Source organism: Leptonychotes weddellii, chromosome 6, assembly GCF_054177405.1.
Source record: "Leptonychotes weddellii isolate Sample4059 chromosome 6, ASM5417740v2, whole genome shotgun sequence".
NCBI lineage: Eukaryota > Metazoa > Chordata > Mammalia > Carnivora > Phocidae > Leptonychotes > Leptonychotes weddellii.
In genome coordinates, this window is record NC_138374.1 from 29,239,588 (window position 1) to 29,265,931 (window position 26,344).

The 26,344-nt window shown below is 38.0% G+C and overlaps 1 protein-coding gene across 3 annotated transcripts; it reads left to right on the forward strand.

The window, feature by feature from the left end:
- Positions 1-2: 2 nt before the first annotated feature.
- Positions 3-25,028, forward strand: TCTN3 (tectonic family member 3). 3 transcript variants are annotated; one of them, XM_006735733.3, is made up of 14 exons: positions 3-577; positions 738-861; positions 1,177-1,295; positions 2,287-2,414; positions 2,652-2,760; positions 3,123-3,238; positions 3,727-3,762; positions 4,468-4,548; positions 5,580-5,705; positions 6,756-6,863; positions 7,306-7,400; positions 7,664-7,817; positions 10,681-10,818; positions 24,135-25,028. In XM_006735733.3, exons 1-14 carry the CDS (start codon positions 196-198, stop codon positions 24,369-24,371), a joined length of 1,953 nt encoding a protein of 650 aa, XP_006735796.3. In that variant the 5' UTR covers positions 3-195; the 3' UTR covers positions 24,372-25,028. The 3 variants fall into 3 exon arrangements, with proteins under 3 accessions (XP_006735796.3, XP_081679872.1, XP_030886490.2); XM_081823746.1 differs by lacking the exon at positions 24,135-25,028 and adding an exon at positions 23,708-24,123; XM_031030630.2 differs by lacking the exon at positions 5,580-5,705.
- Positions 25,029-26,344: the final 1,316 nt, after the last annotated feature.

Below are 26,344 nucleotides of genomic sequence, written 5' to 3' on the forward strand. Positions count from 1 at the left end.
TGACCTTCTACTGTCACCTAGCGGAGAGAAGAGGCAAGAGCTCCTCCGCGAGTTTGGCCGTTACCAAGCGACGGAGGTGGTGCGCGGCCTGGCCTAAGGAGGAGGGCGCACACTAAAAGCCGCTGGAAAGAGTGTAACAACGCCGCTTTCTACTGGCTGGAGAGCTCTCAGCCATCGCCTTGAGCCAATGAGCAGATGCATGCGGATGACGTCAGACGAGATGCGACTCCTCCCATCCACTCTCTAGCGAAGCGCCTGGCGACCGCTGAAACCGGATTTGATCTCCTAGGGGTCTTGACTTCCCCGTGTTCAGCTCGCCCCATGTGCACCTCGCAGCTCGCGCTACTGCAGGTGTTCTTCCTGATGGTCCCCGAGGGCATCTGGCCTCAGCCCTCTTTCTCCCCGTTAGGGGCTGTGCCCACCCCTTCGGACGTGGGGCCAGCGTCGCCGGGCGGGACCCTTGAGTCCTCCTCGGAGGGGTCTGAAGCTCCCTGGCCTGTGTCTGGGATCTCTACGGTGGGCCCTACGGTCCTGACACCCTCTGCACCTGGGAATGGGACCGCAGACCTCTTCCCAGGTGAGGAGAGGAGATGTGGGGATGGAAACCACTGACTTGGATCTTAAAATTCTTTGAGCAAAATGAATTTCCACAAAGTGAGTGGGGCTATCGGAAGAGGGGAATTCGCGCTTGGAAGTTTGGGAATCCTCATCCCGTTCGCTCTGCTTTATCTTCATAGTCTTACCGATCTGTGTCTGTGACTTGACTCCTGGTACCTGCGACATAAATTGCTGCTGCGACAAGGACTGCTATCTTCTCCATCCGAGGACGGTTTTTTCCTTCTGCCTTCCCGGCAGCGTGAGGTGAGCTGCCGTGTGCCGGTTGAATCCTAAAAAAACTGGGACCCTAGAATAGGTCATATTTGGAAGTAGGAAGAGTTACCTTTCCTGCCTTCAGCCCCCACTTCCATTTCTGTAAGTGGAATTACCTTGGTTTTTCCCAGGAGTGAAGTTCCTCCTCAAATTCTCTAGAGCAAGGCAGTCCAGTAGAATAGGACTTTTGTGTTGGCCTGTGGCTGCCCAAGGAGGCCTCTCTTAGGCATTGACTGACATCCATGCAGCACCTTTTTGGACCTAACCCTCCGCTTCTAATCTGTTCTTCATCCTATTTCCTCTCAGGTCTTCAAGTTGGATGTGCGTGGACAACTCTCTTATCTTCAGGAGTAATTCCCCATTTCCTTCAAGAGTTTTCATGGATTCAAGTGGAATTAGGCAGTTTTGTGTCCATGTGAACAACTGTGAGTAGAAATGTGTTGGCTATTCTTGTTACCTAACATTTGTTGAAAGTTGGCTTTGTGTCTGAACTTTTGTTTTTAAACTTTTCTTTTGTCTGTTGAATTTCTATCATCTGCCCTTTTCTACCTCTCTACTTGCCCCCTCTCTCTTATTAGTGAACATTTGCAATTTCTTATGCCCTCTTGGCTGTGGAACAGCAAACCCATACAGAACTTTAATTTCAGTCATCCTTGTTAGCCGTAAGGAGATGGCTGCAGGAACTTGAATAGATTTCTATATTGTTATAATATAAATTATAGACTTATTAGAGAATATACCTCTTTGGAGTGTCTGAAAATTTAAATGTAGAAATTATGAAGTGAAAGGAGGGAAACATAACAAATTCATATACTTGAGAGATGGAAACATTATTATTAGGACTGGTCAGTTGAAGTTTAGAAGAAACAGGAAGGAGAGGACAAATTTAATGTTATCTTTAACTTTGCCATGTTCCAACAGAAACAGTACCATTTTATTGCGCTAGAGACTAATCTGGTATGGGGCAAATGTGAGCATTATTGAACCTCCTGTTTTCATCACAAATTGCTAATCACTCACATTCCTGGCATCAGGGACTTGGAACTGCCTGGCATTCATTGGCCATATTCTTACCTTAGATCTTAATAATAAAACAATAGTTCTTTTAACAGAATATACATGCAGTAGAAGGTGATAAAAATCAGAATTATTATCTTTAAAAGTGGAGTATTATTGATTGTGAGTCTTCTGGGAAAATGTTCTATAACGTAATCTGAGTAGTAGGAATAAAAGTATAGCAATGTGTAAAAATTTTTTTGAGTTTACACTTAAGATGAGTGCATTTACAAACTTTGCTGTGTATGTATTATGCCCCAATAAGAATACTTTTTAAAAGCGGTTACTTGGTGTGCCAGATATTTTTAAATAAATATTTTTCTTTTATCTAAACCCCTTATCTTTTAAAAAACATTTTAGCAAAATTAAACTATTTCCAGAAGCTCCAAAAGGTCAATGCAACCCACTTCGAGACCCTGGCTACAGAGTTTGGAGGTGGATCATTCACTTCAACATTCCAAACCCAGTTGCCACCACCTCATTACAGGGTGAGCCTGGGGATAGGGATGGGATTGTTTGGTGTGGTTTTTCCCTCATGGCTGACAGTTGACCAGGTATCTTTAAGGTACACCCCTGCAACTGGGTCAACCACTGTCAAGCTCTTTTCGAAGACAGTATTACGCACATTCACAAGCCCTTGAGTTAATTTTTGTTCCTACTTTTTCTTTGCTGGTGGAGTTCAGTCCAATCTCACTTTGAATAAATTTCTACTATACTTTGTTCAGGCTGGGGACCCCATTTTGACTTACTTCCCCAAGTGGTCTGTAATCAGCTTGCTGAGGCAGCCTGCGGGAGTTGGAGCTGGGGGGCTCTGTGCCGAGAGCAATCCTGCAGGTGAGTCCAAAACAGAAGTGCCAACGTTTTTGTTCCATTTAAAATAGGCTTTCTGGGGCGCCTGGGTGGCTCAGTCATTAAGCGTCTGCCTTTGGCTCAGGTCATGATCCCAGGGTTCTGTGATGGAGCCCCACATCAGGCTCCCTGCTCCGCGGGAAGCCTGCTTCTCCCTCTCCCACTCCCCCTGTTTGTGTTCCCTCTCTTGCTGTGTCTCTCTGTCAAATAAATAAATAAAATCTTTTTAAAAAAATTAAAATGGGCTTTCTTAGAAATCACTTTAAAAAAACCTAAAAAAAATTGTTTTTCACAAAAATAAAATGGGCTTTTTCTTTTATCACTCCCTTAATTCTTTGTGTTCTAAGGTTTCCTGGAGAGTAAAAGTACAACCTGTGCTCGTTTCTTCAAGAACCTGACAAGTAGCTGCACCTTGGATCCAGCCCTCAATGCTGCCTCTTACTATAACTTCTCAGTCTTGAAGGTGGTATCCCTTCCCTCTCCACTGTCACTGTTGTGGATATGAAGTCAGCATGCTTCCTGCTATTGGGTTGTGGATAAAGCACTGAACTGAAAGTCAGAATGCCTAAGAACTACATAAAAAGCAGAGGGCCCAGAAACCCTACCCTCTGAAGAAAGATGAAAGAGTTGGGGGATATATCCAGGATAAGAGATTCTACCCTCCTGGATAATGGGATTGGCTTGGGAGGGTGGCAAGGGATGACATTTCACTATCTCACCAAAACCTCTTGCTTTTGCTGTTCAGTAGAGCTCTGCACAGAGTAGGTGTGTCATAGCCCAACCTCTCCTCAGCTTTACTCATAGCATTTTAATATAAAGAAGAGTCAGGTAGAAGAGAAAAATCATTCTAATATGTTGATTTTTTCCTCCCCACACGCGAAACCACAAGCTCCTGGAGATTTTCTCTGAGGTGTATGCACACTCACGGTTCTTGCTATTCTCTTTTTCTAGGTTCCAAAAGGTATGACTGATCTGCAGAATATGAAGGTATGACATTGTTTATCACGGAAAAGGAAGGAGACTATTTGGTCCCTTTGCATCTGAGGCAATTTCAATCTAGACTGTAATTGTGAAAGGAAATGTATGTGTGATGTATCAAACTCTTAAGTGTGAATCTAAAACATTGTTTTCCCGTGTATGTTCTATATGATTAATAAGCATCACATGAAATACGAATTCATAAGGTGTTAGATAAGTTTGGGAAACGTTGGGTGAAGTAAAGTTAAATACTATATTTAGAGTGGACTTCTTAGAGTCTTTAATGTTCTAAAGGGACTTGGTACTCTCTAAGAGGGGAATACCAAATATAATATTTCTAAAATTTATTTGGGGGCACCTTGCTGGTTCAGTAGAGCTTGCAACTCTTGATCTTGGGGTTGTGAGTTCAAGCCCCGCACTGGGTGTAGAGATTACTTAAAGGAAATAAAAACTTAAAAAAAAAAAACAAACACAAAAATTTGTAAAATTTATTTGACCACGGAACCTTTATTTTATATCTAGTGGAATTAATGTTCTGAGAAATATGTTTTGAGAAGTGCTGATTTAAAATGATTTTTGATCTTAAGTTGTAGGCTGGCAATGGAAGGAAAGAGGAAGGTGTCAAAAATGAAAAATACTCATTTCAGCATAATACGTAGCTAGAAGAGAAAATACTGCTTTCATTTCAGTTGATTTGCTTCTTTCCCTTGCTAGTTCCAGGTTCCTGTAACTCTTATCTCACAAGCTGGTTCTCCTCTCTTGTCTGGAAACACTTGTCAGAATGTGGTTTACCAGGTGAGGACGGTGACCTCAAATTCTGGACTGATGTTTGTTGATCAACATTACCAAAGGTGCCTCATCTTCCATTAAGTACCAGACCAACCCCACATGAATTTTTGTGCATGGAACTTAACATGTCAAGAATTGAGCCCATCACCTTCCTCCCTACCATATTTCAGTTTCCATTACTACCATCCTCTAGTATTTCATGTACAAAAGATTACAGTTACTTCTGACTCCTCTTTCTTTACCCACTTGTGGTTTATTATAGTTCTTACCACATTTTCTTCTGTTGACAAAATCAGTATCATCTGAAAATCTAAAATAGAAGAGTCAACTTCTTTTCCTCCATTCTCCCTTTTGATCACCCTACAGAAGGAAGAATTGTCTTAAACATCATTGTAAAGACTGCTCAGAAATCTAAGGTTACCTTCAATTGCTTATGAATTCCATCTCCAGCTATTATCTTCATTCATCCTCAGACATTGGGAGAGCCAAGTAAACCGGGTGTCCATTCCGTGCTCCTTCTCTACTCACGTCCTCTGCGCATCTTCAAAACTCATTTTTCTTCCCTTTCAATCCTTACCATAAACTTACTTCTCCCATGAACCCTTTCAAAGAGCTCTATCCAGTCTCTTTGCATGTGTAGATAGATTATGAATTCTGTCTTTTCATGGTATTTGTGTTTGGCATTTTTAAGATTACTTGTTTAGTCTCCCTCATTCAGTTATTTTTTTTTATTGAGATATAATATCACTAGTTTTAGGTGTACAACATGTATTCATATATACATATATATATACACACACATATATAGTGAAATGATTACGACAGTAAGTTTAGTTGATATTCATCACCGCACAGTTACACATTTTTCCTTGCAATGAGAACTTTTAAGATCTACTCTCTTAACTTTCAAATATACAATAAACTAGTCACTATGCTGTACCCTCATTCACTTATAGTAAAACTCTTATTAAGACAGAAAATCTTCTGTATAATTGTCCCATTAAATAACTTTTATTAATTCTACTTTTGTATTTCAGGTCATCTATGAGATAGAGACCAATGGGACTTTTGGAATCCAGAAAGTCTCTGTCAGTTTTGGACAAACCAACCTGACTGTCGAGCCAGGCACTTCCTTACAACAACACTTTCTCATTCGCTTCAGGGTTAGAGCCCTTCTGCTATAGGGGATTGAGAGGGGAGGAAATACTGGATTAGAAATAGTGCCCGTGCTTCTGTGATACATGCAAAATAGATTAAGAATATGAAGGCCTAGGGTTCCACAACCAGCCTAAAAAAAAAAAGAACATGAAGACCTAGTTCAGTCTGTCAGTTGAGGCCTCAACATTTCGTATTTCATAATTTAACTACAAATGACAGAGATTCAACAATGTTTATTCAGTAGCATTTTCTCAGATTATCTGGCTCCCCAGTGAAGCAGGACTTTAGTCTCAAATCCAAACTCTTTTTTTGAATAGTCACTTTGAATCATAAACTCAGCCTACCTCCCACAGAAATTCTTTAACTAGCTTTTCTCATATTTCTGGGCATTCAGCCGATTTTTGTTTGTTTTTCACTTTTACTCTATATTTCTGCATTATTTGAGTTTATATACTTATAATGAATTTTTACTTGTATATATTTATGAACATGTCAAAATATAATGTGACAGCATTCAGCATTTTACTCATTTCCCACTTAATCTAACTTTCCAATCTTGATCACCATCTTTTGGCTTTCTTCTACTTCTTTCTTCTTTTTGAACCCAGCAGAATCATGTTTCTTCTCCACTCTGCTCTCAAGTGATCAACCAAGTCTCATCCTTCTCAGTTTATCTCTGGAACATCTGTAGTTAATTAAAAGATATTTCTAAATTATGTTTAAATTCCTCTCATTTCAGCTAGGCTGAACATAGCATCAACTGATAGTAATTTTTGAGAAACAGGGTTGGTCAATCCTTGGTTGTAATCCTTGGTAGAAGTAGCATGTAGTGAATTTCAATTTTTAGATCACTCAGCACCTATTTTAGTGAATAAAAAGTAAAACACGGAAGTTTTGCAAGAAACTTCTGCAAAATGCTCCACTGTGGAAGGGAGCCAGATTGTTTGGTGCAGCTAACTTACTGCATTGCCATAAAGAAGGGTATGAAGACAAGCAGTGGAAGGTGTGAGAGCATGCTTTTCTCTGTAGGTGACTTTCCTTCACTCTTTCTGCAGGCTTCTCAACAGAGCACAACTGCTTCTCCTACTGGTCCTAGAAGTGGGAATCCTGGCTATATTGTTGGGAAGCCACTTTTGGTCCTAACTGGAGGTGTAAGTCACTCTGTATCCTTTTCTGGAGCTGTGTAGCCTGTTACAGCCTAATGAGAAAAGCTGTGGCTACTGATGTTTTGGGTTTCCCAATTCTGAGGTCCCCTGATTTTTTTAGGTATTCAGAACTTTACTGAACCATTAATACATTATGTTCTCAAAGTTGTTGCTACCAAAGGCTTTAAAATGTGTTAAACTGATGAAGGTAAGGATCATGACTCATTTCTGTTTGTTTTAATGAAACATTTTTATACTGCTATGTGGTTAGCCATTTTTTGGGAAAATAGTTACTGCCTCTGTGTGTTTTTTAATTACTAGAGGAAAAAAATGTATTTGTGACTTGAACAGTGTCGTGACATTGGTAAAATATAGTGTTAAGGAAACAAGAGCATAAATTTTCCAATCTGCCTTCTTTTTATTCTGTTACACTCTCCTTGACCATCGCTTTCTACCTCAGATGACCCTCTTACAGAGCCAGGGTGATGGAATTTGCTCTGTTAAGAGATATGAAGTACAATTTGGAGTGAATGCAGTATCTGGATGCAAGCTCAGGTAACTCTTTGCTTGCACATCATTTCCCACAATTTTGTCTTTCTAGGGAATATGTCGATATGACAACTTTTATATTTTGAATGACAATGCTAGTTAGGAGTTGTTTTGTAATCTAAATAATGTTAATATTGCTGAAAGTTTTCTGACAGTCTTCTATATCTAATAATAAGGATTATTTCCTCTGTTTATTTTATAGTATCATTTTTAAACTTTGGATTAATATGTTAGCATTGGACTCGAGCCTCCGTGGTGTTTCATTTCAGGCTGAAAAAGGTGGACTACAGCCACTTACAGCAGGAGATTTATGAGACTCTTCATGGAAAGACCAGCCCAGAACATGTTGCCATCTTTGGTAATGCTGTCCCAGCCCAGAAGAGAGAGTGGACAAAGATTCTCAGCAGGAACTGCAGTGTTTCAGTAAGGAGAGAAATACATGTTCTCACAAAAACTCACTTCCCATTTTGTGTGTAAATTATGGATATCAGAATTAAAACCAGCCCTGTTTCTATAGATGATGGGACTCTCATAGAAGGAAGATAATGTAGTCATAAAAGGAAGAGTACAAGAAATCACGCCCATTTAAAGTCATTATTTCAGGTTAGGTTTATACCTAACTTATTTTCCTTACTTGGAAAAAAAATTTGAAGGTAGAAAAATATTTGAAGGTAGAGATTGTTCTGTGGTTCAAAATCAACTTACTCATAGTAAGAGAAAAATAAATGTATTGATTTCATATATATTTCAAATATTCTCTTATATTCTTGAATGTTTGGTCAACATAGATTCTTTCAGGTTGAAATTATGTTCTTTCTGTTATAAAAGTTTACATATTTACATTTAATAAAAATACATTAACAGGTTAAAAATTCAAACTATGTATAATGGTATTAAATGCAAAGTAAAAATCGCAACAACCCCTACCCTGGAAGGAACCGCACATAGCTGTTTCTGTTTTTACTTTTCCTGGTGGCCTCCTAGATCAGTGCCAACGGGTGTATCTCTTGACTCCAACCCAGGTGAAATAAGTAAATCTGCTGGGCTAGTCTGTCTTCTTCCTCTTTTGCCTACCCCCTATCTCCTCACTGTAGTCAGCCATACCTTTAATTTTCTTTTCTAATTTTCAATTGTTTATTTTTCTGTATAAGTAATGTATACACTTGGCTCAAAATTCAAAAAGTACAAAATAAAAATCTCTCTCTCAGACAGCTCTTCCCTTCCACACAGGCAACTGAAGTTACTAGTTTCTTTCCTTCCACAGATCCTGCATGCTCACACAAGTAAATACTCTTGTACTTTTTTTTTTTAATCCAATCCAAATGGTATACTATCATAAACACTGCTCTGCACCTTCCTTTTTTCACTTGATCTTAGAGTTTCTTCCTTATCAGTACATAATATGCTTCCTCATTCTTTGGGAAATATAGCTCCATAGTATTCCATTACATGGATGAACCAGAATTCATTTAGCCAGAGTTTTTGGTGGACGTTCAGTTTGTTTTCAGTCTTTTGCTATTATATACAATGTGGCATTTTGTAACCTGGCTCAGGCACCATTTTGTACATGAGAGAATAAACCTATATGATAACTTCTAGAAGTAGAATTGCTAGATCAAAGGTATATGCATTTAAAATTTTAATAATGTCAATTTATTCCCCATACATACAGTATCCAGTCCCATCATTCATCTGTGAGACTGCTTTTTCCCCTTACCCTCAGCAACAGTGTTATGAAACTTTAATCTTTTTTCATAAGTGAAAAATAGTATCCCATTCTCTCACTATGAGTAAGAGAGTTTTATTTTTCTCTCACTATATTTTGATATATGGTTGAACAATTTGTATTTTATTCACTATTATTTATTTATATTCCTTGCCTATTTTTATTGAATTATTGGTCTTATGACTTATAGGAAATATTTGCAAATTTGAGAAATGGACCTTTTTCTGTGGTATGATTTGTAGATATTTTTTCTCAGTTTGTCATTAGTCTTTTGACTTCATTTCTGTTGGGTTTTTTGTTTTGTTTTGTTATGGTTTTTTGCCATGCAGACACTGATTTTTATATTGTGAAAGATAACCAGTTTATTTTTTTTTAACTTTTGAGTTTTGGTTCAGACTTCAAAAGGTCTTTCTCCTTAGCAGTTATTTTGGAAGTGCCCTTTTTCCCTTCCTCAGCACTATTATGACTTTATTCCTTATATACTTTGTTCCTCTTAAGAAGACGGGAGGGATAAGTAAACACATGTACTTGATCCAGCCTTTGGGCAACTGAAGTCAAATTGAATTCTCTTAAACCTCCAGTATAGCCCTACAAAGGAATTGTGGTTCACACTTCACACCCACTAGGATGGCTATACTTAAAAAGATAGACACCAACAAGTGTTGTCGAGGATGTGGAGAAACTGGAACCCTCAGACGTTGTTGATGGGACTGCAGATGGTGCGGCCACTTTGGAAAAAAGTTTGATAATTCCTGAATAAAGTAAACTTAAATATGTTCTGTCTCCCCCATTCCTAGTTTATATATGTTATTGCCAGTGTCTGAGCTTTACTGTAAAAAGGTATGAAGCTGGAAAAGCACAAGGCATATTTGAGGATAGTTTGTATTTGCTAAGTTATAGTAACTCACTTCCGTCAATCCTTCTTACCTCTTAGAATTAATCCTCCTGGAGTCAGACTGCTTGGTTGGATGTCATAATCTAATCCTGAAATGTCTTCCTTAACCTTTCACTGCTTCCGTGTCCAAATCCTTTGCTTCACTCAAGTGGTCTGCTCAAGGCCAGTGCCTCCATCACACCTAGCACATAGAAGACACTCAGTCACTGTTATTCAGATTAATCAATGAATGTCCCTCCATGGCATCATGTGCTGTTCTACTTGCACACCTGTTTATATGCCATCTCTCTACCTGAATTTCCTTTATCATCACCATTCCTTCCAGTCACATATTACTCACCCCAGGCCCATGAAGCCATCCTCAACCAGAAGTGGCTGTTTCTTCTGGCATTCCACAACACTGACTATGCATCACTCATAGAGCACTTCTTACAGCCATTGTACATTTTATTACATTTTATTAATCTCTGTGTTAGTCATTTCCCATTTCCATTTTAGAATATTAATTTTTTAAGATCCAAGACAATGGTATGATCTATTGTGAACTTTTGTGTTCTTTCTCTAAGTCATATTACCTTCTCTGTTATATATAATGTTTAAGAAGCAGTGGCTACTGACTAGGCAACCATCAGCAATTCAACAGATGCTTCTTTACCCTTCTACAGGCTACACGTTGTACTTCCTGCTGTGTCATACCAGTTTCCCTGGAGGTCCAGGTATTGTGGGCATATATAGGCCTCCAGTCCAACCCACAAGCTCATGTGTCAGGAGCCCGGTTCCTATACCAGTGCCAGTCCATAAAGGTAAGTCATGGCTTACCTTGCAGTGGCTTATCTTGCAATGCTTAATTGTCTTATAAGCTGTATGGTAAGCTTTTGACAATGAGAGCCAATTTATGCTACCAGCCAACATTTGGTTTTAGTGAGCTGACACAGCTTTTAAGTCAATCCTACCTGCCTGCTTATTGAAATTAGCATGTTGTCATGATAAATATAATCTATATCCTTTTCCCCAGTTTGTTTTCTCTTTTAATTTCCTGAACCCAGGCTATAGTATAGGTTAATTTCTTTTCAATTATCATACCAGTGTTACTATACCAGTTGATTTAACTACAGAAAACATTTTCCATAACTGTGCATTTAGTGTGACAGTCACATACTTATCAGAGTCTCTGAGCCCGTTGATTGCTTAAAGATATTTCTGGGGCTAGTTGGTAGTCATCAATTCTTGATTGATTGCACTCCATTAAAATAAATAATTTTACTATGTAGTAAACATATACCTGTTGTTTATGATGTGTGTTAGCTCACCTTTAACACATCTGCCTTGATTTTAGTATCTAATCCTTAGCTTTAGAATTGTGAAAACAAAAATGATTAAGTCCCAGTGAACTGATTGACATATAAATTGCATGCTAGTTTATTAACTTTTAATGAAAATTAAAACTAATTGAAATTATTACCTATATGTCATTGCATTTACATCCCAGAAAAGAAAGAAACTAGTGACTACATGTAGGCCAGAAATAAAATATCTTTAGCTCCTTCCTACAACAGCGTTGAGTACCTTAGCTCTCTTTGCCTACAAATGGGGTTAAAACTCAGGTTACCAGAAATTGTTAGTGAGAGCACTCCATTTTTTCTCTGTATTGGTTTACTGAATAAAATAGCACTATTTCTGTAAGACTCTTTTAATCTGTTACAGATCCTACACTGAATATGTTGTTTTATTTTTCTAAACTGTATCTTTATTTGCAAGTACCTATGTAGTTTGGGAAGATACCCACAGGACTATTCTTTTTTCTCTGAATTTGTGGTTCTCTTAGGCATGGAAGCGACCCAGTTCCTCTCTCTTCTGTAGATATTTTAATCATTATCTTATTCTAATACTTAGTAGAGGTTAGCTTTTTGGGTTAGTTTTCCCCCTCTACAAAATCACACTTTACAGTCATTCACATCTAACTGGCCTGAATGGTTGACAATTGAGAATTTCAGCTGTGCTTCATTCATGCATAGCAAGACAGTATCTATTCCAATCATGGAGCAAAAATTAACTGTGTTGAACTTACTGAGAAGTGGTATGGGATATACAAAATCATGTGCCTTTACTTATGACAATTTAAAGGATGTACAAAGGTAATTTTGACTATACAAAAATTTTCACTTTAAGGGCTGACTTGAGAAACTCGCCCTCATGAAAGTTGCCATGCCCCTGTAAACATAAAAGGAGTTGTGAAACAATAGTGTCGTATCAGAAAAAGTTAAGCAAATACGAATATTTATTTCTGTAATAAAGAGACATATCATCTGTATTGAAAGACTTTTTTACTTCTTCAGTCATGAGTGGAAATTTTCTCCTGAAGTCCTATAAACATACTCACTTTTCTCTTTATGTGTTTATATTTTGATTATTCTTAACTTTAAAGATTTTTTTTTTTTAAGATTTTATTTTTATTTGACAGAGAGACAGCAAGAGAGGGAACACAAGCAAGGGGAGCGGGAGAGGGAGAAGCAGGCAGGGAGCCCGATGCGGGGCTCAATCCCAGGACCCTGGGGTCACGACCCAAGCTGAAGGCAGACGCTTGATGACTGAGCCACCTAGGTGCCCCATATTTGTCCTTCACTTTAAACCCTTATCCACACAGGCTTGTTTCTCAGGACTTCCTGTGAAATTTTTTTCTTAGAATAGCAAGAGACTATTCTGAGAAAGCTAGTGTACATGTTCCCAAAGCTTCTAAAGGAAAAAGAAGAGTTACACTTTCAGAAGATAAATGTTCTATGATTTTCTCCCTACCCACTGGCCACATAGGTGATAGCAGTCTCACGTAGGCTGTGTCAGTCAGCTTGGTGTATCTGAGTGATGGCATAAAAGTAAAGCTGGGTGACAAACTGTAGGCTGTGGGCTAGAGTTATCCTGTACACTTGTTTCGTTTTGCCCACAGTGTTTTGTTTTGTTTAAATTTGTGCCACATTTAAAAATGAGGAAATTTCATGTTGACATCCAGATTTCTGACTTCTCTTGAAAATCTAGCAATAGTGATCCTGCAGTCCTGCGTGGCATAAAATCTCTTGTCACTGAATGGTGGTTTCCACTTTTAAATAAAGTGCCCCTTTCACACAACCTGCGCCTACCCACCTTTAGCCATCCCACTCTTTCATTGAGGTTATCTGCTTAGAGCGGTAAGCATTTGTGTTTATGACGCTTGGGATGAAGCTGCTAGGTGGTCAGTTAAATTTTGAACTGAGCTGTCTGAATGACTTCATTGTACAGATGTTGCTTTAGAAACACTTCAAATTCCTCTCACTATAGAAAGTGATAGCAAAATTTTGAAAAGTCCCCAGGGACAAACTACAAAGCAGGGAAGAATTTAAGCAAAACACTGTGTAAACTTCCCTGTCTTCTTGTATGATAATAATAGCTAAACATTTATTGTCATTTACTTTGTGATAGTTACTGGTAGTGTTTTTTACAATTTTTTTTTAATAAATGTTGCATCCTCACAACAAACCCATGAAGTAAATAGGATTTACTTACGTGGTACTTTGCTGCTTAGAATTTTGTACTAATTGAGCATTTAAAGGGATCTTTAAGTTTGGGAATTAATAAAATATAATATGTCTGCTATCTGAATAGAAACTTTTTTTTTTTTATTTTATTTATTTATTTGACAGAGACACAGCGAGAGAGGGAACACAAGCAGGGGGAGTGGGAGAGGGAGAAGCAGGCTTCCCGCTGAGCAGGCTTCCCACCGATGCGGGGCTCGATCCCAGGACCCTGGGATCATGACCTGAGCTGAAGGCAGACGCTTAACGACTGAGCCACCCAGGCGCCCCTGAATAGAAACTTTTTTAATTTAAAAAGAAAATTATCTCTAGAAAGAAACAACTACTTTTGCAGAATATTCTAGATCAGTCAAAACCAAAACAATAAGTGAGTGACAAGAACAATGTAGCATCACAGGATCAAGGCTCTGAACCTTTATAGAATTATAATATTCAATTCATCTTTATCTTTAAATGGATTATCAAGCTTTTTAGATTATCTAGGAGACCTATTTTTTGCAGTTTAGGGAGCATGGGTGTTGAGTCAGTGAGACATAGGTCTAAATCAAGTTATTTTAGTTCTCTAAATCTAAGTTTTCTCATCTATAAAGTGGAGATTAATAATATTTCATTGGATTATACAGATTAAATGAGATCATAAAAGTAAAACATATTTCCTGGCACATAGTGAATACTCAGTAAATATTGCTCATCATATCATCATTATTTTTATCATCATAACTTTTTTGGTTCCAAATTTCCATAGAAGTAGCATATCAAGAAGGTTTAAAGCAAAAAACCAAAGAGATAAGCAGGCATTACAGCAGTATTTTTCAGTCTTTGTTGGCCATCACCCATGGTAAGAAATATATTTTACAATACAACCCACATTATAGCACACACATATATAAAGCTGAAACAAAAGTTTTAGGAAACAGTATTTTATGCAATGCACTGTGTGATATTGTCTATTCTATTGTTGATTCTGTTCTTTGTTTAATGCTAGACAATAATGGGTCACAATTTGCAATTTGAAAAACACTTGGAGAAAATGCATCTGTGACTACATTTTAAAGCTAATTATATTATTTAATAATTCTTCTTATTTATTATAACTGAGGGTTGGCAGTGTTTTATATATCAATCATAGCATATGCTAGAATGATTGCCAGTCTAGCTTCCAATCTGTCATAGTGGTTTTTAATCTTATGGACCCCACTGAGAATCTGTTGGAAGCTATTCACCTACTAGAAAAATGCAGAGACACATAATATTCTTTATATAGTTTCAAGGGATTTATTGATTTCTTAAAGCCAGACTAAGAACTATACTAAGAAAGATAAAGAAGACTAAATAAAATAAGAATGAAATTTACTGATTTTAGAAATAATTGCTATAAGGGAAAGGGCTAGGAAGTGGCTGGATTGGATCACCACCGTTGGGTCATTGTGACAGTCTGTAAAGTTTGTCATTAAAGTCTTCCTTTTTCAAGGGTCAATCAACCACTGTTTGCTTCTGTTTCTTAATGAATGATAAGACTATAGAAGTACTTGACCCCCTTCTATAGTTCTTAATAGCCTTTATAGAAGAACTTTACTTAGTTCACTGGGTTGTTTTCTTTTTACCTCTTTTTGTTGTTGTTGTTGTTGTTAAGAATTGTGAAAGTTGGGGGCGCCTGGGTGGCTCGGTCGTTAAGCGTCTGCCTTTGGCTCAGGTCATGGTCCCAGGGTCCTGGGATCGAGCCCCGCATCGGGCTCTCTGGTCAGCGGGGAGCCTGCTTCTCCCTCTCCCACTCTGCCTGCTTGTGTTCCCTCTCTCTCTGTCTCTCTCTGTCAAATAAATAAATAAAATCTTTAAAAAAAAAAAAGAATTGTGAAAGTTATGCTCCTTGTTCCATATGTTAAAATATATAACCACTTGAGATATCTCCCTGATACATGATGTTTAACCACATTTTTTCTTTAACATATTTGTTCTTTTTGACTCATTTGAAAATCTTGGTAATTTCATTGACATCTTTAAAATACTGAGGAAATTTATAATTTTTCATTGGCTTCTCCCTCAAATATGTGTTTGGCCCTAAGAAAATATGGAGAAATAATGTGTACATTATCTAGCAGAATATTGTACATAAAGAATTCTTTTTTTCCCCCAGAAATTATTGTTCTCCTTAATTTCACTTTGTTTAAGTCATTAGTTCTCCTAAAGTTATAGTGTCAATATCAGATATCACCTAACTTCCTAAAGATCATGTACTTACATGAGGAAAAATTACCTTTACATGGGCCTTTACAATATGCTTTATAGTTAAGTAAGTTCTAATCATCATAATAGAAATCATCATACCTGATTGTGTTAGATTTAAAGAGACTCATGAATAAAACAGTCAGATGCAGTTCATTTTTTTGCATAGGATTCTGATTTGGACAAATGTAAATCACATTTTAGGATAGTTGGGAAACTTGAGTATGGACTATATTTTAGAAAGAAATATTATTAACAGGAAAAGGTAGAGGTTTTTTTTTTTAAGTAGGTTAGTAAACAGCCTGCACAATATGATTTCACATGGATGCCTGTGTGTATAGGTCAAGATATAAATGTTAGTAGGTATTGTTAGAGGTGGAAATAATGGTGTTTTTATTTCTCAATTTATTTACCAATAGTCTTAACTTTTTACATTATGATTTACTGCTTGTGTGATAAACTTTCTTAAGGTCACTAGAAATAACTAGATGTGACTTTAGAGATGAATTTATTCAGTTTCATTTACAGTAGCATGAAAAAACATAAAATACTTAGGAACCAATTTAGCAAAAGAGCAAAAGGCCTGTTCACTATAAAACATTATAGAGAGAAATTCCAGGAGACCTGAAGAAATGAAGCAATATACCGTGTTCGTGGAGAAGACTCAACATTAAGATATCTGTTCCCAAATGGATTTATGGAATGAATAGCAAACCCCAGAAAATCCTAGCAGGCATTTTTGTGGGAATTGACAGCCTGATTCTAAGATTTACATGAAAATGCAAAGGACTTAGACTAACCAAAACAACTTTGAAAAAGAAGAACAAAGTTGGAGGGCTTACTCTGTTGATTTCAGGATCTACTCTGAATCTCAGACAGTGTGGTACTGGTATAAAGGTAGACAAATAGACCAATGAGGAGAAATACAGTCCAAAGATAGATCCACAAATCAATTCAATGAGAAAAGGACTTTTTAAAAAACAGTTGGTGCTAAAATAACTGGATAAAACTAGAACTACTAGATAAATATTGGGGGAAAAAATGAATTGACTCCATACACAAAAAGTACTTACGCTGGCATCATAAACCTATATATGAAACCCAGAGTCACAAAACTTTTAAAAGAAATAGAATATCTTTGCAAATTTGAAGTAGGTAAATATTTTTTACTTTTTTATTTATTTTATTTTTTTATTTTTTAAGATTTTATTTATTTATTTGAGAGAGAGCACATGAGAGGGGGGAGGGTCAGAGGGAGAAGCAGACTCCCTGCCGAGCAGGGAGCCCGATGCGGGACTCGATCCCGGGACTCCAGGATCATGACCTGAGCCGAAGGCAGTCGCTTAACCAACTGAGCCACCCAGGCACCCGGTAAATATTTTTTAGATAAACAAAAATCATAAACCATAAAACTAAAAATTTGATAAATTGGTCTTTATCGAAATTTAAAATATCTGCTAATCAAAAGACACCTCTTTGAAAGTGAAAATGCAGGCTATAGTTTGTGAGAAAATACTTTTCAATGCATTATCTGACAAAATATTAATATCCAAAATATAAAAAGAATGCCTACAAATAAATAATGCAAGGACCCAAAAATAAATAAATAAACAAACTGAAAATGGAAAGATTTGAGCAGATAACTATACAAAAGGAGATAAACAAATGGCCAATAAATGTGAAAAGGTGCTCAAAGTCTTTAGTCATCAGCGATATGCAAATCAGAACCATGAGATACCACCCACTAGGAATTCAATAGAATATTTACTAGAATAAACTAAAATCAAAAAGACTGATAACATGAAATCTCAGTTTTCACACATTCAGATTTTATGTGTATGGGAATGAAAAATGCTACAACCATTTAGTCTTTTACATAATCATCTTCCTTGTGACCCAGCACTTCTACTCCTGAGTATTTATCCAAAGGAAATTGAAACCTATCCAAAACAAGACCTGTAAAGAATGTTCATAGCAGCCTTATTCATAATAGCACAAAACTGGAAACAACCCAAACATCCATCATCAGGAGAATGGGTAAATTGTGGTATATTCACATATTGGAATTCTCACAACAAAACACTGAATTACTGATACACAAAACAGTATGGATGAATCTCAGAAACATTTGTCTTGAATGAAAGAATCTAAACACACACAAATAACACTTTAAGATTCCATTTATACAAAGTTTAATAACAGGCAAAAATAAATCTTTAGTCATAAAAATCAGAAAGTGGTTGCTTCTGGGAGAGAGGGAATAGACTGGAAAGAGGCACAAAGGACCCTCTGAAATGATGGATATATTCCAGATCTTGTTTTGGGTGTTGTCTGTATAGCATATACAATTGTCAAAACTCATTGAACTGAACACTGAAGATGTATACATGGTATTGTATATGAATTATACCTCAATAAAAAGCTAAAACGAAAATACACAGGGAAAATGAAAATGAAAGGCACTGATTAAGGGGAAATACTTGCAATACCTGTATCAAAGTTCTTGTATGTAGAATAGGGAGCTTTCAGAGCTCAGTTATGAGTTATATACTTGAGCAAAGATGGATTGTTCTAGTTCATGAAATGTGCAGCTACAAAAACGTAAATCTAAGAGGTGGTATCCATGGCTCTTCCTCTAATAATGATAGTTTTTTTCTTTTCATTTGTAACGATTTGACAGAGAATTAACATATAATGTTTTAAAATTTGTGATTATAAAGTTGTAATATAGTAATATATTAGGTGTATTTATTATTACCAAAGCCAAATGAAACCTAATCCAGACTTTTCATGTTGTTACAAAGTAAATCATATTTGGGGACAAAGGATTTTGCTGCCTGTAAGATGGATTGAAACAAATAAAGCCCCTAAACCTCACAAAGTGTTAAAACAGAATTATTGGTAGTGATTTCGGAAATAAACATAAAATATTATAGTTTAAGGTAGAAATAAATTAAATCAACCATACATAACAGAACCGGATCCACAGTAAAAGAAATGTGCTGACTTGGCTGTCTATCTTTTGTTTGTTTTGATAAAAGAAATGAGATGACCAGACTTTGAGGGTGGGGTTTTTTTTCCCAATGTTCTTCCTACACATTCATTAAAGAGTGAATTCTCTAATTTTGCTTATACATAACTTTTAAAATGCAAATAGAAAAACTTGAGTCTTCAGATTTTATGTGTAACACACTGAACTTAAAAACCTTGTTCTTCATGTGGTACTAAAACACAAATTCTAAAATGGGTCAATAACATTCAGTATTATCCAGCGACCTGGCAAGTGCATTCAAGTTCCTTTTTTTTTTTTTTTTATTTCTATTTATTTATTTGAGAGAGAGAGACACAGTGAAAGAGGGAACACAAGCGGGGGGAGCTGCAGGCAGAGGGAGAGGGAGAAGCAGGCTCCCCGCTGAGCAGGGAGCCCGATGCAGGCCCAATCCCAGGACCCTGGGATCATGACCTGAGCCGAAGAGACACAACGACTGAGACACCCAGGCGCCCCTCAGGTTCCTTTTAATTATGGACTGTCTACTAGATTGTATTTGTTCTAAACCTCCACACAACTATGGAGGCAATATTCTTAATATATGAAGAAAAAGTATTTCATTTGAAATATTAATTTATAAATAAGGAAGGAAGGAAGAACAACTTTTAGGGATCCTAATTACAGTGTTGTGGGGAGAATAACGGGTCAAAGTGATCTGTAATTGCTGACTATTAAATAGCTATGGCAGGGCACCTGGGTGACTCAGTTGGTTAAGCATCTGCCTTCGGCTCAGCTCATGATACCAGGCTCCTACGAACAAGTCCCACATTGGGCTCCCCACTCTGCGGGGAGTCTGCTTCTCCCTCTGCCCCTCCTCTCTGCCCATCCTCATCCTGCTTGCTCTCTCTCTCTCAAATAAGTAAAATATTTTTAAAAAATAAATAAATAGCTGTGGCATACTTTCTTCCTTGAGTTGTATTATCTCTTGCTATTTTGTATTAGTGCCCTATCTCCAAAAATACCTCTACTCATTTGTCAAAAAAAAAAAAAAAATCTTTATTGAGTGCCTATTTTGTGCCAAGTACTATGGTGGATGCTCTAGGTATGATGCATGGTAAACAAGATAGACATCATCCCTGCCCTTATGGAAAAAGTGTAGGGCAATACTGAGGTAAAATTTAGAACACTGTTACAGAAATCATCAGGAGATTCTGATAGCCTGGGCCCAGGTGGGGGCTGTGAGGGCTGCAGGAAGTAGACAGAGTTCAGGAGATTTAGGGGTGTCACAGATAGGACCTGACTGCTAGGCTGTGGAAGTTGAGAGAGAATGAGTCAAGGATAATAGATAGGTTTTCAGTTTGGGCATTTCATTCATTTATTTTATATCCTACACATGATAAATACCCTGTTGACTACCAGCTGTAATTTTGCTTTTTGCAGTTACCTTTCTGTTTTTCACCCTCTCCTTTTTTTAATTTGGTGGGTATGGCTGAGGTTTTCTTCCCCTTTCTGTTTGGTTTTGTTATGTCTTTTGTGGAAGACTGCCTTCACCCTACTAGAACCCACTTTGCCTGTGAAGTGCCTGGAAATATACCTCTTCCCAAATGGCCCTTAACCAATGCCTGAAGGATGCAGGAATAGAAAAGCCCAACCCCCTTGCTTTGGGTTAGGACAACACAACTTGTTGGGACTGTGAAACCTACCTTATATTTCAGAGTTCCCCTACAGATTTGACTAATGCTAGAAAATGGTATAATTTATCAAATTAATTAATAATTGCATAATTTATCAAAATAATACATATATGTTTTTTAAAGTAAAAAATACCAGAAAAGAGGATCTCTTAGCAAAAAATAAAATGCGATATCCCTTATCGCCTTGATTCTAAGCAATATTGAACAGTTATCTCTTGAATCATGAGTTTATAGGTTATTTACTGACTTCCTATTTTTGTAGATGAGTTTAGCCTGTTTCTCTCCTCCCACCACTCTCCCAATATAGTTACATCAAAATACTTTATTAAATCAATATTCAGTGTTTCATTATTATGATTATATAAATATGCTAAGCCAGGTCATTAGATTTTTGCAAAATTTTTCATTTCTGAAATTAATAATTACCTCATATTTCATTTCTTTAGTTTTCTTTGAGCTAAGGGCTAAGACATCTCACACTCTCCAACATCTCTAAAATTTCCCTTAATGCAGTTTTCTGAACAGTTGAACTTGCTATGCGATATTATCAATTCTACTTTTTCCTATGTATTTTCCCCATAGTGACCTCTATTACCTGGTGTAGTATAAACTATGTATTGCCCACCAGTTGTTATGGAACTTTCCTGTCATCCTAGGAATTCCTCTTGCTTCTTCTGTTAGATTCACTGTTTACTAGACACTACTTTTTCCTTCTTGGTTGATTCTCTTGTCTTGATGGAGCTCAAAATCTAATAACCTCTTTGAAAAGAAGGCACATGTAAAGTACATTTTTACTTTAGTTCACATGTCTAAGGATAGCTTTATTCAACCATCATCATTGTCATTATCATATCAATTATGATTGATCATTTGACCAGGCATTCTAGATTGAATTCTAAATTGGAAATGATTTTCACTCACAATTTGAAGGCATTCTTCCATTGTCTTCTAGTTTTCAATATTGTACAGAAGCTTTTTTTTTTTTAAAGATTTTATTTATTTATTTATTCATGAGAGACAGGGAGCGAGAGAGAGAGGCAGAGGCAGAGGGAGAAGCAGGCTCCCCGCTGAGCGGGAGCCCGATGCGGGGCTCGATCCCAGGACCCCGGGATCATGACCTGAGCCGAAAGCAGACGCTTAACCATCTGAGCCACCCAGGCACCCTGTTCAGAAGCTATTTTAAGATCTTTTGCTCCTAGTAATCTGAAGCTTCTGCAATATTATGCCTTGGGTAGGTTTTTTTCTGCATTCTTTTTTTCATTATATCAAACAATTTTGGGGATTTTTTTTACTCTGAAACCTCTGAGAATTTTCAGTTCTTATTATTTGTTTAATAATCACACACACACACACAGTTTTCTCTGTTCTTTTTGTAACTCTTGTTAATCTGTTACAGGGTCACTAGATTGGTTCTCTAATTTTTTTTCTTTTCTCTCATTTTGTCTATCTCTTTCTTTACCTTTTTGTTCTTTCTAGAAGAGTTTCTCACCTTTCTTTTTTAACCTTTTTACTGATTTTTTCTGACTATCCATTTTTAAAATCTAAGAGCTCTTACTTTCTATTTCATTTCATAATATCCTTTTTTATATATATTTAAAGATCTGGGGCACCTGGCTGGCTCAGTCAGAAGAGCTCGTGACTCGTGATCTCCGGGTCATGAGTTCAAGCCCCACCTTGGGTGTAGAGATTACTTAAATAAATAAAACTTTAAAAAAATAAAATAAAAAATAAAGATCTTAACTTTTCATCTTTATCTTTCCTTCTCTGTTTCTTCTGAGCTTATTTATTCTGCTCACTTGGTACAGTTTTTCTCTTTAATGTGAGAAGCTTCCCCCATACATCTGGCAGTCCCTAGCTGTCTGTCCAACATAAGAGTAAGCTGTCAAGCTAATTGAAAGCACTGTGCTCATGAATGAGACTTGCTGACCGGTGGCCTTCGTAGTAGGGCAGTTAGGTGCAGTTGCTTTTGGGGTTATGGAACTTGTTGCTGAAACTCATCATTTTCTCCAGAAAAGACCCTCCTGATTCCTGACTGATGGGTGTGGATATAAGGCCATCTGTCAGCATTTTGGAGCTAGATGAGGGAAGAGATTTCATTATACAGAATAATTTTCCCATTTTTAGTTCCATACATCACTCTGCCCTTCTTTATGCCCAATGTCCCTAAATCCAGAATTTCTCTTATTTAAATTGTCCAATCTCGGGCGCCTGGGTGACTCAGTTGGTTAAGCGACTGCCTTCAGCTCAGGTCATATCCCAGGGTCCTGGGATCGAGTCCCGCATCGGGCTCCCTGCTCTGCGGGGAGCCTGCTTCTCCCTCTCCCACTCCCCCTGCTTGTGTTCCCTCTCTCGCTGTGTCTCTCTCTGTCAAATAAATAAATAAAATCTTTAAAAAAAATAAAAATAAAAATAAAAAAAATAAATTGTCCAATCTCTTGTTGAGGTGGGGAAGGGGTAGTTGCCTGATCACACTGAGGGGGTATCATTCAGTAAGCACTTTCTGTCCCTACCTCATGCCTGCCACCATGTTATATCCTATCCTCCCCATTTTCTTTGTCTGGTTAGTCTCAGCCAGTCTTCCATGCCTGGCTGGAGTCAAGGTTGCCTTTTCAGCCTTAGCCTAGGCAGGCTGTCCTGGAATGCATGTGGTTCTTTCAGTGCCTCAGAAGTTACATTACTTCTGTGCAAAGTCCCTCAGGAACGTCACTGTTTTAAAAAAAAAGATTCCAAAGAGTTAATATGACATGCAAGATTATCACAGCACTGGCCCCATACCCATTTTTTTAAGTACCTAGAAAGGTTATTCCAGGCAAAGCTGTGTTCCCAGAGCCTGGTATTTGTTGTTGCCAAAGACCACAGCAGATAGTATATAGCATCAGGGTAAACAAAGTTGAGTGGAGAAAATACTCCTTTGTGGTTCAACAAGATGTTATTTACTGCCAAATTATAATCAGAAGTCTGATTGGTAAGCACAGAGTCAGAACAAAAGGAATTTATTTTACATAAACTTGTCTCAGTCATCAGGCTACAACTGTACCTACCAAAAGCTATGCATATTATTAGATCAGAAACTTGAGTCAGCTTGACAAGGTCCCTTCTTCCTGGAGCATCTGTTTCATTTGACTTGAATTGGGTGGTTGAGAGGATCCTTTCTAACCCCGAGATTCTGTGAATCTGATGGGCTTTTTATCTACATTACGGAGTTCTTTGTTTTTCCATGAAGTTTCACATTTCTTTCTGCAATTGAAGATGGAATAGAATTGCCACTACTACTTACACATGTGTGCTGCTTCAGAGCCTGGAGCCTTCTGGGACTTGATAAGGTAAAGCTGCTAAGCACGTAACAGCACAGTTTCCCCATCTGGCCTCTCTGATATCAGCCAACTCCCCATTTGGGGGAAGCTAGAGTCAGTCTTTCAGCTTTAGGTAGGTGTAACTGTTCACAGTTCTAGTGTCATGGACTGCTGCTAAGAAATTCTTTTTCTGTGTATCATAGAATGAGAACTACATAGGACCAATATGAGAAAAAGGCATATTCTGCTTAGAGCAATTTGGTTTGGGTCTTTTTTCAGGGAAAGTAATAATCACAGTCAAGTTAGCTATATGAATGGGTACCAAGCACTGACCTGTCATGGACTTTCTTCCTGCAGGATTCCCAACAAGTAACAGAAATACCTTTGACAACTGTTGTGACCTTTGTGGACATTACCCAGAAGCCAGAGCCTCCAAGGGGCCAACCTAGAATAGACTGGAAACTGCCATTCGACTTCTTTTTTCCCTTCAAAGTGGCATTCAGCAGAGGAGTAGACTCTCAGAAAGGCTCAGCTTCTCCGGTCCTTATCCTGTGTCTCTTAGTACTTGGAGTTCTCAAGCTAGAAACCAAGTGAAACAAGAAGAATCAGATTTTAATTTTCCCTGTGGGAAGTTCTGAGACAGCCTACTTATTCTTGGCTAAATAGGTCCATACCTGCTTGTGACCAGAGGAGAGTATTTTAAGATAACAGAGGACCTAACTGAAGGAATGTTTGTATGTGAAAGAAGGGACTTTTCAAAAAGCAATAAAGATATCTTCTTCGTTATGGCTGTCTGCTTAGGACTCTGCAGACCACCAAGTACACATTAGGTTCTTCTCAAGCTAGGAAGAACACAAAGAGCCCTTCCTGCAGCCCTTCAGGTTGTGTTATGCCTCACTAAAGTTTTGCAAGATCTTCATCCATCTGCTTACAGGCACAGTTAGACCCAGCATAGAAAGGAACATGCTCCTGCTGTCCTCCGGATGAACTTGGGAATAGATGCCCTCTGGACTTAAGAGGAGCTGACTATTGGGAACAGAAAACTGCTGGCTAAGGATTTCATCTGGCTTCTCCCCACTCCCTTGGGCCACACTCTGCTGAAGCATGAGTGAGGAGAGCAGTTCTTTCTAGTCCGTTTCCAAAATGAATGTGGAATCCCAGCCCCCCCTTTTTACTAGCAAATGATCCTACCAGTCATTTCTGTATTTTTCCTCCCTTCCATTGTGGTGAGAGAAATAAAACTGATTGAGAGCTTTGTTGTACTAATTCCAGCAGCACACAGAAGCTGACGTGATCACCTCATGATTATCTATGTGCATGAGGCTTAAAAAGAGGGGGAAAAAAACCTTTCATACATAGCACAATAGCATTCAAATCTAAGTACTTGGGTTCTTTTCCTGGGATTGGAGCTAAATATAGCAGGATAGGTAAGATTGGGAGGGAGCGTGGAAAGGTGGAGGTGATACCAGGAGCCAGAGGGTTGGGAGCCTAAAGTGACTGTAGTAGAAACACTGAATGGGCAAAATAGGTGCTAAGATGGGGAGTAACATGGGAGCTCATTATATGAGGACTTGAAAGCCAGGCAGAGAGAACTGGGAGATCGTCTGTTTTTTTCCACAACGTATTAATTACCTGAATCTAGAACTGCCTTTTAATAAAACATACACTTAGTTGTAATAAATCCTCCTTCATGAGCAGAAAATGCTAATTGTAAAAGCCATCTCTGACGGGTTTATCATTTTGCCCACTCCAAAGTACCCTGAAAGTAACCTACCTCCCTGGAAGAAAGTGGCAAGGTTCTTGTAGCAGTTACTACCAAACGAGGAGGAAGTGCTTCTGTACAGGGGAGATTCTGCACAGGGGAAGTCGGGACCTGGGAAGCTGATGGCATGGTTCCCACTAGAGTCCATTATGTAGATTTTAATGTGAATTCAGCAACCCTGCCTCCAAAGAGGCCTGTACCAAAACAGACCACAAAGCTACTAGAGTATTTAGGGTCTCCAGTTTGAGCTTCTTAAAGGTGAATAAACTTATGTGACAATTAACCCTATATTACGGCGTAGGAGACATCTAATTTACTCCCAACAGCCTACAAGTCCTTCTTAGAATCTGGTCCCTCTATTTCTTCATTTACATGCTTATTCCCATGCCCGGGTGCTATGAAACTATTCTATGCCTCTACCAAAAAAATTTAAATATAACTCATACACCATAAGTCACCCTTTTAAAGTATACAATTCAGTGGTTTTTTTTTTTTTTTAAGATTTTATTTATTTATTTGAGAGAGAGAGAATGAGAGAGAGCACGAGAGGGAAGAGGGCAGAGGGAGAAGCAGACCCCCTGCTGAGCAGGGAGCCTGATGCGGGACTCGATCCCGGGACTCCAGGATCATGACCTGAGCCGAAGGCAGTCGCCTAACCAACTGAGCCACCCAGGCGCCCCAATTCAGTGGTTTTTAATATATTCAGATTTATGTAACCATCACCACTAATTCCAGAACATTTTCATCACCCTGAGAAGAAAGCCCGTACTGATTGGCAGTCACTTCCCATTTCCCCTTTCCCCTG